Below are 12667 nucleotides of genomic sequence, written 5' to 3'. Positions count from 1 at the left end.
GGCTCTGCCCTGGTCCATCTTCACCTCTGTCTTTTCTTCTGGCTACAGTTATCAAGACTGCCAGGTGAGCATTATGGCCATCAGAAAGATCCTACTCTTTCTCTGGCTTCCCCTTTTCCGTCCCCAGTAACATTCTAGTCAGAGGCAGGTGGTCTCCAAGGTCTGTCCCTGCAGGCAGCTAGGTATAAGCCAGGGTCCTGAAACAATCCACCTGGGTCTCTCCTGCCTTGCAGAGCATTGTGGGAGACAGAGGTTTTAGAGCTCAGCTCTCTAAAAATGCCTCTCTCTCCTGCCACCAGAGCCTGTGTGGGCCATAGATTGGCTTTGTCCCCTCAAACACCCAGTCCAGCTGCCTCTCTCCATACAGTATAGGCTCCCCACTTCTGAAAAGGCTTACAAAGCCTTTTAAAGTTGTGCTTTTAGGGACTTTACACATCTGGTGGTGGGGAAGAGATGCGGCTAACAAAGGCATTGTGTCCAAGAGAAGCCTAAGTGCTGTGAAGGAAGATGGGTCTCCCCAGTGTCCCCTCACCTCAGGCTGTGAGGGCCAGAGAACATCGCTGGTGGGAGAGCTTTGTAAAATGAAGCACCTATGCCTTGTCCCTTTTATGAGCTTGGGGTTGGCTAATGGCTCCTGTCTCTGATAACTTCCCCTGCCCCCAAAACTGGGTAGGATGGTCAGGCTGAGACAGTACTGAGAGCAATGTGATTGATGTTCAGGGTCAAGGTCCAGTCTGGTATTAGGGTTAGGGTCAAGGCTGAGGCTGGCTGGGTCTGAGTTCAGGTGAAAATGGGTTCTTCAAGTGAAATGGAGCTCTGGGCCCTGGGAGAGGTGGCTCCCGCCTCTGTACTAGTCTCTTTGGGTAACTTCCTCTCTGTCCCTCCCTCTCTGAGGTGGCCCTTGCAGATGGCCACACTGTTTGCCTGTATTATCATTTAATCCTCCCAGCAGTCCCAGGTGGCTGTATCTATCCCCATTTTACATATGGGAAAGCTTGAAGACTAAAGAAGGCAGTGAAGCATCCGATGGGGCTTAGAAAGTTTGTCCAAGCATCTGATGGGGCTTAGAAAGTTTGTCCAAGTGGGCTATATCCTTGGGGTGAGTTCAGAAGTGTTGGCCAGGTGGGGCCCAGAGAAGGGGTCACCTGGCTAAGAAGAGATTGATCTGGGGCCTGGGTCTCTGGGCTCCTAGGCAAGTATTCTCTCCCTTTCCCTGTGTCTCCTGGGCTCACAGGCTGCCCTTGTCCTGTCTCCCACCCCCACCCCATACCCCACGCCCTGTGACTGGCCAGGCCTGGCTCAGTTATCCTGCCTCTTTAACTTCCTGGCTGGCTGGCCTGGGTAAGGAGGGCTGGGGAGGGTCTGGCTGGGAGGAGTTCAGGCTCAGCCCCTTCCTGGGCTTGAGGGGTGGGAGGAGCCTTGCAGGGCAGACACAGAGCCCCTTTGTCTGGGGCGCACTGCAAAGCAGCTGGTCTGGGATTTCTGGGCGTTTTTACATTTGAAGAATAATTGCATTGTCTGGGGGGCCCCTTGAGAATCCAAATCCCTCCCCAGACCTGCCACTCCAAAGGGATTCCCCTGAAAGCCCCCCCTCTCCTGTTAGAAGCCTGAGGCAGAGGGGTCCCTCCAGGGAAACTGAGGTAGGGCTGCTGTCCTGGAGCACCAGGAGTTTCCACTGGGGGGAGAGACTTGGAAGTCCCTAGGGTTGGTTGGGGAGGATGCAGGTGGCCCTGGGCAGGGCTCCCTTGAACAAACTTGGGGCTGAGAGGAGGGGAAGAGCCTCCGGGTCCGAAGGGGTAGGCCCATTTTGGAGTGCTTCTGCTGGTGGAGCTTGAACCCTAAGGAGTGAGGCGAGGTGAGCCAGGTGCATAAACTGCTTTGGCCATACTCTTTTCCTCATTCACCTGGGTGACCTGAAGAAAAGGAAAAGGAGGCCGACACGTTTGGGAGTAGCCTGTGTTCAGAGGGGAGCCGAGGATGGGTAGATGTTTTTTGTTCCTTGTGAGGGGCGACTTTGGAAGGGTGTGGGGCACCTGGGAAGCTGGCCCTTCATGGCATTGTTTTGGTTGTAGTGGCCCCTGTCGGGGAGGTAGTGACCTGCTGATGGCTGGGTGAGCCATAGTAGCCTCCAATGCTGAGGAGGAAAGGGCACCCCATGCTGAGCTGGCCCACTGACTCCCCTCGCATGCAGTTCACTCCCAGGCTTCGGGAGGAGGTCCCCAATCTAACCTGGGACCGCGACCAAGCTCAGTGATTGTGGGGCTGCAGCCTCACTTCAGAATAATGGGCTGCCTCCTCTTCCCAGGATTTCTTGGAGGAGGGCCCGGGGACGGGTGGTATTGGTTACAGAACAGAACCAGTGCAAAGGACTCACATTTCCAGGGTGTCTCTTGCTTCAGGAGACATCAGTGGAGCAGCCCTTCCTGGTGGTTCAAGCAACAGACAACTGCAGTCACACAGCTGCATAACCACAGCACCCTGCACAAGGGTGTGCATTTAAGAGAACCCAGAGTCAGCTTCTCTGATGTGTGTGGAAAGGGAGGGTTCCCCACAGGCCTTCAACTGAGTGCACTGGAGATTCTCAAGACTTTGGTGAGTTTGGAGTATGTGTGTATGTTTGAGGGAGTGTGAGTGAAAACAAGCCAGAAAGATCAGCTAGGTCCAGAGGGTCAAGGACCGAGGCCTTCCTCATGCCTGGTACATTGTAGGTGCTCAGTGAATTGTTAGATTTTATTCCTGGTCAATGAGAGGCCTGGCCATGCTTGTCTTTGAGAGGGTGGCTGAGCAATTATGTAGGGGTGCAGTTCAGATGGAGAAGGCAGGCTGCTGCCTAGGGTAGTTGAAGATGGAGGCAAGAGTGATTTGGGCTGTGGGGTTGACATGGCTTGACCCAATAGATAAGGGCGGGTCTTTCATGACAGATGCCTTCAGTTTCAAGCCTGGGAGTGCTTGGTGCTCCAGCAGTTTTTAACTGAGACGGGGAACATGTAAGGAGATGCATGGTGCCCCAGCTCAGTTCTGGGCATTTCCAGGAAGGGCCGTGCAGGGTCAGATGTGGGAGGCCAGGATTAAAACATGTTTCTAGTATTTGTCGGTTAGGAGGCACTTTTTGAAGGGTAAATCTCAGGGTGACAAATGAAACTGGTGAGGATATTGAGAAAAGGCGGGTGGGGAAGTGGACACATGCCTTCTTGTTCCTGCTTCCATGGCAAAATGGGGCAAAATGGGGATGGCTGCTGGTGCCCTTTCCTGTTGCGTAGCCTCCTGGTCTTCATCCGTCTTTCTTTGGTGACTCTGCCGTGGGACAGGGTCTTTTTTCTCTCTTTTTTTTTCCCTCTCTCTTCCCCCTGCTGCCTCTTCTTTCCAGTTTGGCTTCTTGGGCAGGTCAGTCAGGGTAGTGTTGGCTCTATGCAGCAGGGACAGGTAGTGGCCTGCAGGCCAGGGTAGGAAGGAGGATGGGGAGGGCAGTGGGGCAACTTGAATGGCAGTGAGACACTCATGCCATAGCTGGCCTGATTTCTTGAAGCTACCAGGCTTGGCCTGCTTAGGAACATAGGGGCTCCAGGCTCCCATCCCCATTTTGCCATGGAAGCAGGAACAAGAAGGCAAATGCTATTGCTCTGTGCCTCCTGCCTCCCACCTCCCTCACCCCTCCTCCTCCTCTTCCTCTCTCCCTCCCTCCCTCCATGCCTGGCTGATCCAGCACTTTTTTCTTCTCTCCTTTATCTGCTCAAAAAGTACAGGGTGTTCTTTCTCCTGTGCATACAGATCAAGGAGCGGATGTTATTTCTTTATTTCCCTGAGTCAAGAGAAGAGCAGGCAGGCAGTGAGGAGCATTAAGTAATTATTCTTCCTCAGTAAGGCATTTTCTCATTAAAAAAAAAATAAATAAAAAAGAAAAACATGATACAAACCAATAGAAAACAAGTTGCTTCTGCTACCACCAGTCAGATAACAGAGCACGTGAAGGTCCAGTTTAACATTTAGCTGAGGGCCCAGCACACAGTAGGTATTTCTGCACATGCTTTTTTTCCCCCCCTTTCAGTTTGGACCCCAGGGCATGTTAGCTCCAAGGGCTGATCTGGGGGGTACAGCAGACTCCTCATCTCTCTGCCCTCTGTGGGCTCTGTGAGTGGCTTCTCTGGCTTCTTAGGGGCTCTAGGGGTTGACAGGCCACCTGGGACAAAGCCTGTAGAGGGACAGGACTGTGGGATTAGCTGTGAGGGTTAAGGGCACAGGTGACCTACCTGGCCCCAGTTACTTGCTTCTACCTTGGCACCCCATGTGTTCAAAGACTCTGACACTTGGGAACTGGGGGTTCTTTCTGTGTTAATCTTAAAGGCAAGCCGCCTGCCTACACTTTCCACAGTCCGTTCCCGAACTCTGTCCCAAAGACAGTCTACTCATAATTTAGCTACAGAACTTCACAAGTGATTTCCACTCGTGAGGCTCTCGAAAATACTGACAATCTTGTGACATCCACGTTGGGCCTTGTTTGACTGTCACAGCAATGTAGTGAGGACAAGCTGGCCCTTTCACCTGCTTCCCAAAGTAGCTTATCTAGATGCAGGGTTTTTAGAGGTGGTACGCCAGTGAGCCTGGGGGGTTCTGTGGTGAGACTTAAGTGGGGATGGGAGCCCTAGTTTCATCCCAGTCATGTCCTGTGCCCCACAGGAGCTTTTTGAGAAGGGGTGCCACCAATAAGGTTTGAAAACCACTGCAATGATCCCACCCCTTTATTGTATATGAGAGGTTGTTTTGGGGGGATGGCCTTGAGGTGGGGGTGGGGATGGGGATGGGGATGGAGGCTCAGTGACCAGCAGCAGTGCCCAGCAGTGATGGCGTCAGTGGCGGCTCCCAGCACCAGCTGTGTTTACAGACCTGCCTCAGAGCAGGGTTTTAGTGAGGAGTTGATCCATGTGAAACTTTTAAAACGGTGTCTGACACGTGGCAAGCATTCCTTGCGCGCGCGCGTGTGTGTGTGTGTGTGTGTGTGTGGTGGTGGTGGTGCACATACTCGCACCCTCACCTCTAGGTTTAGTCCTCAGGAAGGAAAACCTGGGGAGGGAGGGGGGAAGGGAGGAAAGGACTCAAGCTAGCCCTGACCCCCATGCTTCTGGTAGGCTGGACAGAACAGCACTAGGGGGCGGTGGGGGGGAGGGTGGTGGTGGTGGAGGGACAGAAGAACAGAGGATGAGGGAGGAGGATTGGAAAATTCCAGATACAGGCTCTCCTGAAGGGGGCAGTCTGCGTTGCAGAGCCCCTGCCTCCGAACCTGAGACTTTGACTCGGAGCGGCTCTGGGCCTTGGGTGCCACCTTCCGGCCTTCTAGGAAACCATTTCTGCATGGAGTGGGTGGCCCTGGGGGGTTTGGAGGGAGTTTGGGGGCTGGAGTGGGGAGACGTTCTTGTCCATGCCCAGGCAGGTGTGCCGTGGGCAGGTGGAGTGGATGGGAGGAGGCACGAGAAGCAGCTTCTCAGCCTGAGCATATTTAGAAAAAGACCACTTTGCTAAATCTATGATAAAAAGATATTAAAGGGTGAAACTTTGGTGGTCAGACCCTGAGATGTGTGGAGAAGGAAGTTAGTGTGCCAGCCTTTTTTTTTTTTTTTTTTAATAGGGAACTAGGAATGGATATCTGAATGGTTACTGAGGTATACACGTACACATGCAGTGAATGGCACAAATCCTAAATGTCCAACTCTGTGGATCTTTATATGTTCACTGTGTAACCACTATCCAGATCAAGATATGTGTATTCCTTCCACCCCAGCAAGCTCCCTTCTGACCCTTTTCAGTCATCCTCCCCACTCCCATCTTTCTTCTGTCATCACATATTGATTTGACCTCTTCATGAACTTCATACTTCATGTAAATGTAGCCATACAGAACGAGTTTTTTTTTTTTTTTTTAATCTCTGGCTTCTTTTGCTCAATGTAATACTGAGTTTATTGCTGAGGACTATTCCTTTGCATGGATATGCTACACACAGCATAATATATGTATTTATTCGCCTGTGGATGGACCTTTGCGTTGTTTCTGTTTTTTGGCTATTATGAATAAAGCTGCTATAAACATTCCTTAGCATATCTATTTGGTGGAATATGCCATATCAGGTATGGGTATCAGCTTTTTAGATGTTCCGATCTGCTGCCCAGGAGCCACTTTCCACCCACATTTGCTTCCGATTAGGTCCTGGGTACTATTAGAGTCTGTAACTTCTGCCACTGAAACCTCTGGAATCTAAGGCAACTGGAATCTAAGTTGCTTGGGTCAGGCAAGGAACAGGAATGGAATCAGAGCTGAGTGGCCCCCTGGAGTGACCCATGGATACCTTCAGAGCTTTTTGGTCACTCTGGGAATAGAAGGGTAGCCTCTCCCAGCCCTGGGGCCAGATTGAAGGACCCCCTTGGCCTCCCAGCCATCAGCTCCCTAGCCTGGCGTCTCTGAGCAAGCTGGCTTAGCGTAACTGTCAATTTGATGTCTGGCCTCTGGTGCCACGGGTCCTCCTGGTCCACTGTTTCCTGGGCTCCTTGCTGCTTTGTGGTGACTGAGGGTCTGGGTGGCCAGGGAAAACAACCAGAGGTCTACCCGGAATAGCAGAGGCTTGTCCAATACCGGCTTCGTGGCATTTCTGGGGGAGGGTGGGACTTTGTCCTGCCCAACAAATTGCCACTTCGTCGAGGCTGTGAAAGACTTAACAGAAAGCCAGAGGAGAAGAGAAGGGGCAAGAAAGAGAGTGCCAGGGAAGAGCCAGGCAAGGGCGGGAGAACGGAAAGTCCAGCACTGTGTGTACAGGTATCTGGGGTTGGTGCAGGCATCCTGAGGTCCGTGCAAGCATCCTGGGGTCAGTGTGAGCATCCTCAGGTTCGTGTGAGCTGAACTGCAGCAGCTGTGCTGGGCTCAGCTGGTCCAGGGTCAGCAGTGCCAGGGTCAGTTTCTCCTGACTTTGGCCTTCTTAGTCATTCTCTTCTTGGCTGGCTCTTGTCTCTCAGCCTTGGGGAAAAGGCAGTGCCTAGTAGATTTGGGATGGGATTGATGGCTTTCAAGGGCTCTAGGTGGACTCCCAGCTCTCCTGCTTGCATCCCTTCCTTCCTCTCTTCTAACCTGTGTCTCTTCCTCCTGCCCTACATCCTTTGGATATGGCTCTCTTTGCTCAGGTTCTTGGGGAAGGTGGGGCTTGAGGTCCCCTCTTGAGGGCAGAGCCCATGCGCAGCCCTGGGTCAGGTGGCAAGTGAAGGGAGCCTAAGTGAGCTGTGACACCCCTGCTCCCTGCAGGTTCCTAGGAGGTGAGTGCGGACGGTATGCAAAGTTGTGAATCCAGTGGCGACAGTGCGGATGACCGTCTCAGTTGTGGCCTACGGAGAAGAGGACAGCCTCGTGTGGTGGTGATCGGCGCCGGCTTGGCTGGCCTAGCTGCAGCCAAAGCGCTTCTGGAGCAGGGCTTCACGGATGTCACTGTGCTTGAGGCTTCCAGCCGCATCGGAGGCCGTGTGCAGAGTGTGAAACTTGGTGAGTGCCACCTCAGCCCAGCTACCTCTAAAAGCACCTCTCGTCCCCCAGTGCCTTGGCCCTGCCTGAATCTCATTATTTTAGCTTCTTCTCTAGGGTATTTTCCATTATGTATGCTGCTTGGATGTTTTCCAGAAGCTTCCTTTGCCCCTCTCGGTAGCTCTCTGAAGTAGGCAGGATGGGGTTCTGGCCTCCAGTTTTGGAACATGACCTAGGGTTCACAGTGTTTAGGAGGGAAGGGACACCCAGAACCAAACTCTCCCGAAAGTGGACGTACCAGTTTATATTTCACAAGAAGGAGAATTCTGTGAGCGTCTATTAGTCCTTAACTTTTGCGTGTGAATTAATGTATTATGACTGAGAGCTAGCTGGGACAATAGAAGCTCAGGGCAGCAGAGGGGGAAGGGGATTTTGGGCCTCCCTGTGGGTGATGGGCAGGTTTTAGGATTGTCTGGGAAAAAGATCTGTCCAGGTTGCGGAGTAATGAGGACTCTGGAGAAAGCAGCCAGATAAGAGACTTACCCTAAGGGTCTGAGGATTATGCCAGGGATTCTAGAGGGTGGGAATTACACGAAATGCAGGTGGAAGCCAGGGCTTCTTAGCCAGGGCATCTGACCGATGAGAGATTGAGTGGGTAGCGACCATGAAAATGGTCCAGTGGGACCATGCACTTTGGGCTGCATTGACCAGAAGATTTTGTGTCTGTGAGTGTTTCCTCACGGGCAGCAAGGCCCAGCAGATTCTGTGTGACCATTTTTGATGGTTGCGGCAAATGGCTCAGAGGAGCAGGTGGTCAGGCTTAGAATAAGCAGAGGTTGAGGACACGTGGGACCTTCTCCCCTTTTTCAGAAATTTTGATCACATTAGGAGCCTTCCGCTATAGCAATTACTGGAAAGCACATGTGAAGTTCTGTCTTTCTTCCCCTGGCACACACAGGAGAGTGTGTTGGCAGTAAGGATGAAAGCACCATCCAAGGTGTAAACCTAGGGACATCCACTGAGGAAGCCTGAGACTTGACACCTGATTGACTGGCCTGGAGCCTTAGAGAAGGGGCAGCTCTATTTGTGGTTCTTGAGTCTTGATAAGACATTCAAGGTCTGACAGAAGCAGAAGATGGGAGGACAGATGGCCCAGTCTCAGTGGAAGCCAATAGCCGAGACATGCCATGTAGCGAAATGATGGTACAGACAGTGATAAGGAAGAGGTTGGGTTGCAAGAAGCTGAAGTGGTGCACATTTGGGCAGGAAGCCTTCCCTTGGGGGAGTGAGGTTAGGTGGGTCTCAAGTGACAGAGGGAGTTGGGTAGTAGTGAGAAGAAGGAGGATGGGGCGGTACTTGTGGAATAATGAATGTGAGGAAAACCAAGGCGGATCTGTCAGGAGACGGGAGAGAGTGTCTGGGCAAGGGTGTATGTGCATGTGTTGTGTGTTGTGTGTGCAGACACGCAGGGCCGAAGGCCCAGGCTATAGTTGGACCTGCTGCAGTGTGAGATGGTAGTTGTGAATCTCAGTGCCAAGAGTAGGGGTCAAGGGCCAGAGGCCCCAGGGACTCTGGGCATAGACATGGAGATAGTCCCTGGTGTCCTGATGCAAGGGTGTAGCAAGGATGACAGAGGCAGAGGGGCATGTGGGAGAGGGCAGGAAATATCCTCAGACTGGAGCTTGCTGTGGTTGCCCTACCTACTGGCAGGGCCTGGGGGGTAGGGGTGGGTAGTGACCTTGCTGCTGACCTCAAGCTGCTCCCTTTATCCTTGCTTTTGCTGAGTGTCTAGAATCAGGAAGGGTGCCCCATGCCTGGACATTGCTTCCCAGTGGCTGTGTGACTTGGAGCTCCCTGCTGTGCCCTGGGAGGGTTCTCAGGTTTACTAGAGTCTCCAGGGTATTGACTCCCTTCTCCTCATATTGAGAGCTCAAACCAGGCAAGATTCTTTGGGGGTCCCCAAGCCTGAGGCTCTAAAGGAGGATTAGTAATAAATAAATACCCTCAGTGCCCACCAAGAACCCAGTAGAGGAAAGGCACTGGGTTTTCAGCTTTTGGTGTTCTCCAGTCTGCCGACTTCTAATTAGTCCAGTGTGGTGACTCTGGGGCAAATCACAGAGTCATTCAGGGTAGCAGTTATTTCAGCTATAAAGTGGAATCCACTTTGTGCCACATGTAGTTTTACTGGGAACTTTTCACTGAAGGCTTTGGTTGGTTGCCCGAGGGGGACCCTAATCTTCTTCCTGCCCTGTTGTGGAGTGGAACGATCCTCCTGGAGGGAGGGTGAGGCAGTGTTCTAGCCCTCTCTGAAGAAGTCCTTGCCCCTCTATGGGTGTGTTGTTGTCACCATCAGGACACGCCACCTTTGAGCTGGGAGCCACCTGGATCCATGGCTCCCACGGGAATCCCATCTATCATCTAGCAGAAGCCAATGGCCTTCTGGAAGAGACAACTGATGGGGAGCGCAGTGTGGGCCGCATCAGCTTCTACTCCAAAAATGGCGTGGCCTGCTACCTCACCAACCGTGGCCGCAGGATCCCCAAGGACGTGGTTGAGGAATTCAGCGATTTATACAACGAGGTGAGGGGATAGCAGGACAACTGGGAGTAGAGTATGGGGGCAGAAGTGCTCTGGCAGTGTGGGGGGCGTCAAGCAACCTGCTGGGGTTTTCTAAGATCCTGGTCATGACTTGGCACACTCTCTGGGCCCTGCATGTGGAAAGTCAGGACAATTTGTGAATAGAATGAAGATGATGAATGGAGAAGTACTAGGTAAGAGATTATTGGTACACATGATTAAATATTTCTCCAGAAAGGCCTTAAACATCTTTATTAGATTTATTACTAGGTACTTAGGTGGTAACTGTTGTTGTTATTGCTTTTGGATACTCTTTTAAATGGTAATTTAAAAAACATTTATTTTCTAGTTGTTTCTGGTATACGGAACTATAAATGATTTTTATAAATTGATTTTAGCAACATTGGTAAATTATTATTTTAATTCTAATACTACATATATTAATGTTATATTAATTTATATTCTAATAATATTTTAGAATTTGATGTATATAATTTTATACAAAAAACTGAGAATTTTGTTTTTTCTTTTCTAATCCTCAGACCAGAATTGTCTATTAGAACTTTCCACAATAATGGAAATGTTTTAGACCTGCACTATCCTGTATTGTAGTCACTAGCCACATGTGGTTCTTGAGCTCTTGAAATGTAGCTAGTAAAACTGAGTAAGTAAATATTTAATTTAATTTTAAATTGCTACAGGTGTCTAGTGGCTACTGTATTGGACAGCACAGCCTAACACTCTTTATTTCTTTTTCTTGCCTTATTGCACTGGCCAGTATCTCTATTACAGTGTTGGATAGAAGTGGCATTCATCCTTGTTTAATTCAGGTTCTAAAAAATGTGTCGATATTTTCAGTATCTTTTGGCAGTGCTGTGAAATGCACTGAACAAGCAAGGTAACATGTAGGCCCTGCCTTGTCATTTATAGTGTAATGACTCTTCACTCCAGGTCCATAAATTGGTCAACAAGCACCTATTATACATTTTCTATGTCTCTTGGGCATAGAAAAGGAGAAATGACCTTTCCTTTGGGGTAGTCCCTGCTCAATGAGGTTGGTTCAATATGTGTGTACCCACAGGTATGTTGTGTGCAATCCCATGGTATTAATGTTCTCACTCATGTGCAAAGGGACTGAATTATTAATGAGCAGATAAGAACTAATATCCTTCAAGATAAAACTTCCCGGTCTACTGGGAATCACTCACACCCTGATTCCCAGGTTATTGTGAGTGTTTCAAGCATGGATGCCTCTTGAGAATGACTTTCAGGGTCCATGACTTGTTCTTTTAAATGTCGTTAAAAGTAGATCATCATCAGCTTATGCTTGTGGGTTTGATTTTTGAAAACCAAGAGTGTGAGTTGTGGGAAGTAGGATGGATAAGGTAGGTTATGGATCTCGGTTGTGATGCTTTGTGTGAGAAGGATAAGGTGTTAACCATGAGGTCCATAGAGTTCCTTGTGTAGCTCTTAGTCAGTACTGTTGAATATGCAGTCTCCCTTCAAAGGTGACGACTCATTTGAATGTATTATATTTGTTAACAAATAATTGGGTTCGTGCAGTAATATCACATAGATCTTACTTTCTGGAGCAAGACTACCTTGATTTAGATATTAGTTCTACCATTTATTAGCTTGAGCAAGTTATTGAGCATCTCTGAGTCCTACTTTCCTCATCTGTAAAATGGACATAGTTATACATATTTCATAGTGTTATGAGGATTAAATGGGATCCTGATGAAAAGTGCTTAATGAGAATTGGGGTGGGTATTAGCTGTTATAGGCTTGCCCATTTCCCTTGGGTCATACTGGGAAGATGTCATTTAGCCTTGAACAGGAGACTGTACCCATATGACAAACCCATGTTCATTTAAGGCTGTCCTAGTTGGTGATTGACACAAAGAGTCATGCAGATGGACTCAATTCGTTACTCCTCAGCTGGGCATTTTGGCCTCTAGTCAACATGAGCTAAGGACTGGCTACCATGCTGGTTATCAGCCAAGATAAAAAAACCCAGGGAGAAGGAAGAAAGGTGAAAGCTTAATAACTCTTTGGCAGTGATACTGGGTGAAGAAATTGCTGAGGACTCCAGTTAGGGCCAAACACCCAGCATCTTGTGACTGAAGGTAGGAAAAATAAACAATTTAACTCATTACTTCTTTATATTTTGTACTTCAGAGACATGTTTAAATTATGTTTCTATCTTATGTAAAGGCTTTTCCCTTGAGTGGAATGGTTGCGGGTGGGCAATGCCATGTTCCTTCCTTCACATTGCAGCCCCAGGGTCTACACCAGGGCTGGGTTACAGGGAAGACACATTCCCATGGCTGTGTGCTGACCAAATTTAAACTCACTTTAGGAAGGGGAAATGCACCATTTATCGGCACTAGCAACAAATGTTTGGCCAGAAAACCTGCATTTGCCAGTGTCCTGGGAGGGAGAGTGGGCATGTAGTCACGCTCACAACACTTCACTGATGTCAGGCCCTTCGATAAAATTGAGTCCTTGACAGAGACCTTTAATTCTTCATGCCCTGGCCCCTGCCTGCCTTTCCAGAGTCATCTCTTGCAACTTCTCTTTCCTTGCTGCCCACTTCAGC

The 12667-nt window shown here is 49.8% G+C and overlaps 1 protein-coding gene across 5 annotated transcripts in view; it reads left to right on the top strand.

Moving 5' to 3' along the window:
• SMOX (spermine oxidase) overlaps positions 1-12667 on the top strand; it is a 34809-nt gene that overhangs the window by 16158 nt on the left and 5984 nt on the right. For 4 of the 5 annotated variants that reach the window (XM_006921624.2, XM_006921626.3, XM_015596853.2 and 1 more), the window contains exons 2-3: positions 7279-7512; positions 9845-10071. In XM_006921624.2, the coding sequence (XP_006921686.1) occupies positions 7305-7512; positions 9845-10071 (435 nt within the window). In that variant the 5' untranslated portion in view covers positions 7279-7304. Of the gene's footprint in view, positions 1-2511; positions 2593-7278; positions 7513-9844; positions 10072-12667 lie in introns of those variants that run through there. The other variant, XM_025040002.1, reaches the window with a different exon arrangement.

The sequence above is a fragment of the Pteropus alecto genome, unplaced genomic scaffold, assembly GCF_000325575.1.
Source record: "Pteropus alecto unplaced genomic scaffold, ASM32557v1 scaffold45, whole genome shotgun sequence".
Classification (NCBI taxonomy): domain Eukaryota; kingdom Metazoa; phylum Chordata; class Mammalia; order Chiroptera; family Pteropodidae; genus Pteropus; species Pteropus alecto.
The sequence above is the reverse complement of the archived record's forward strand: the minus strand, read 5'-3'. Positions and strand labels throughout refer to the sequence as shown.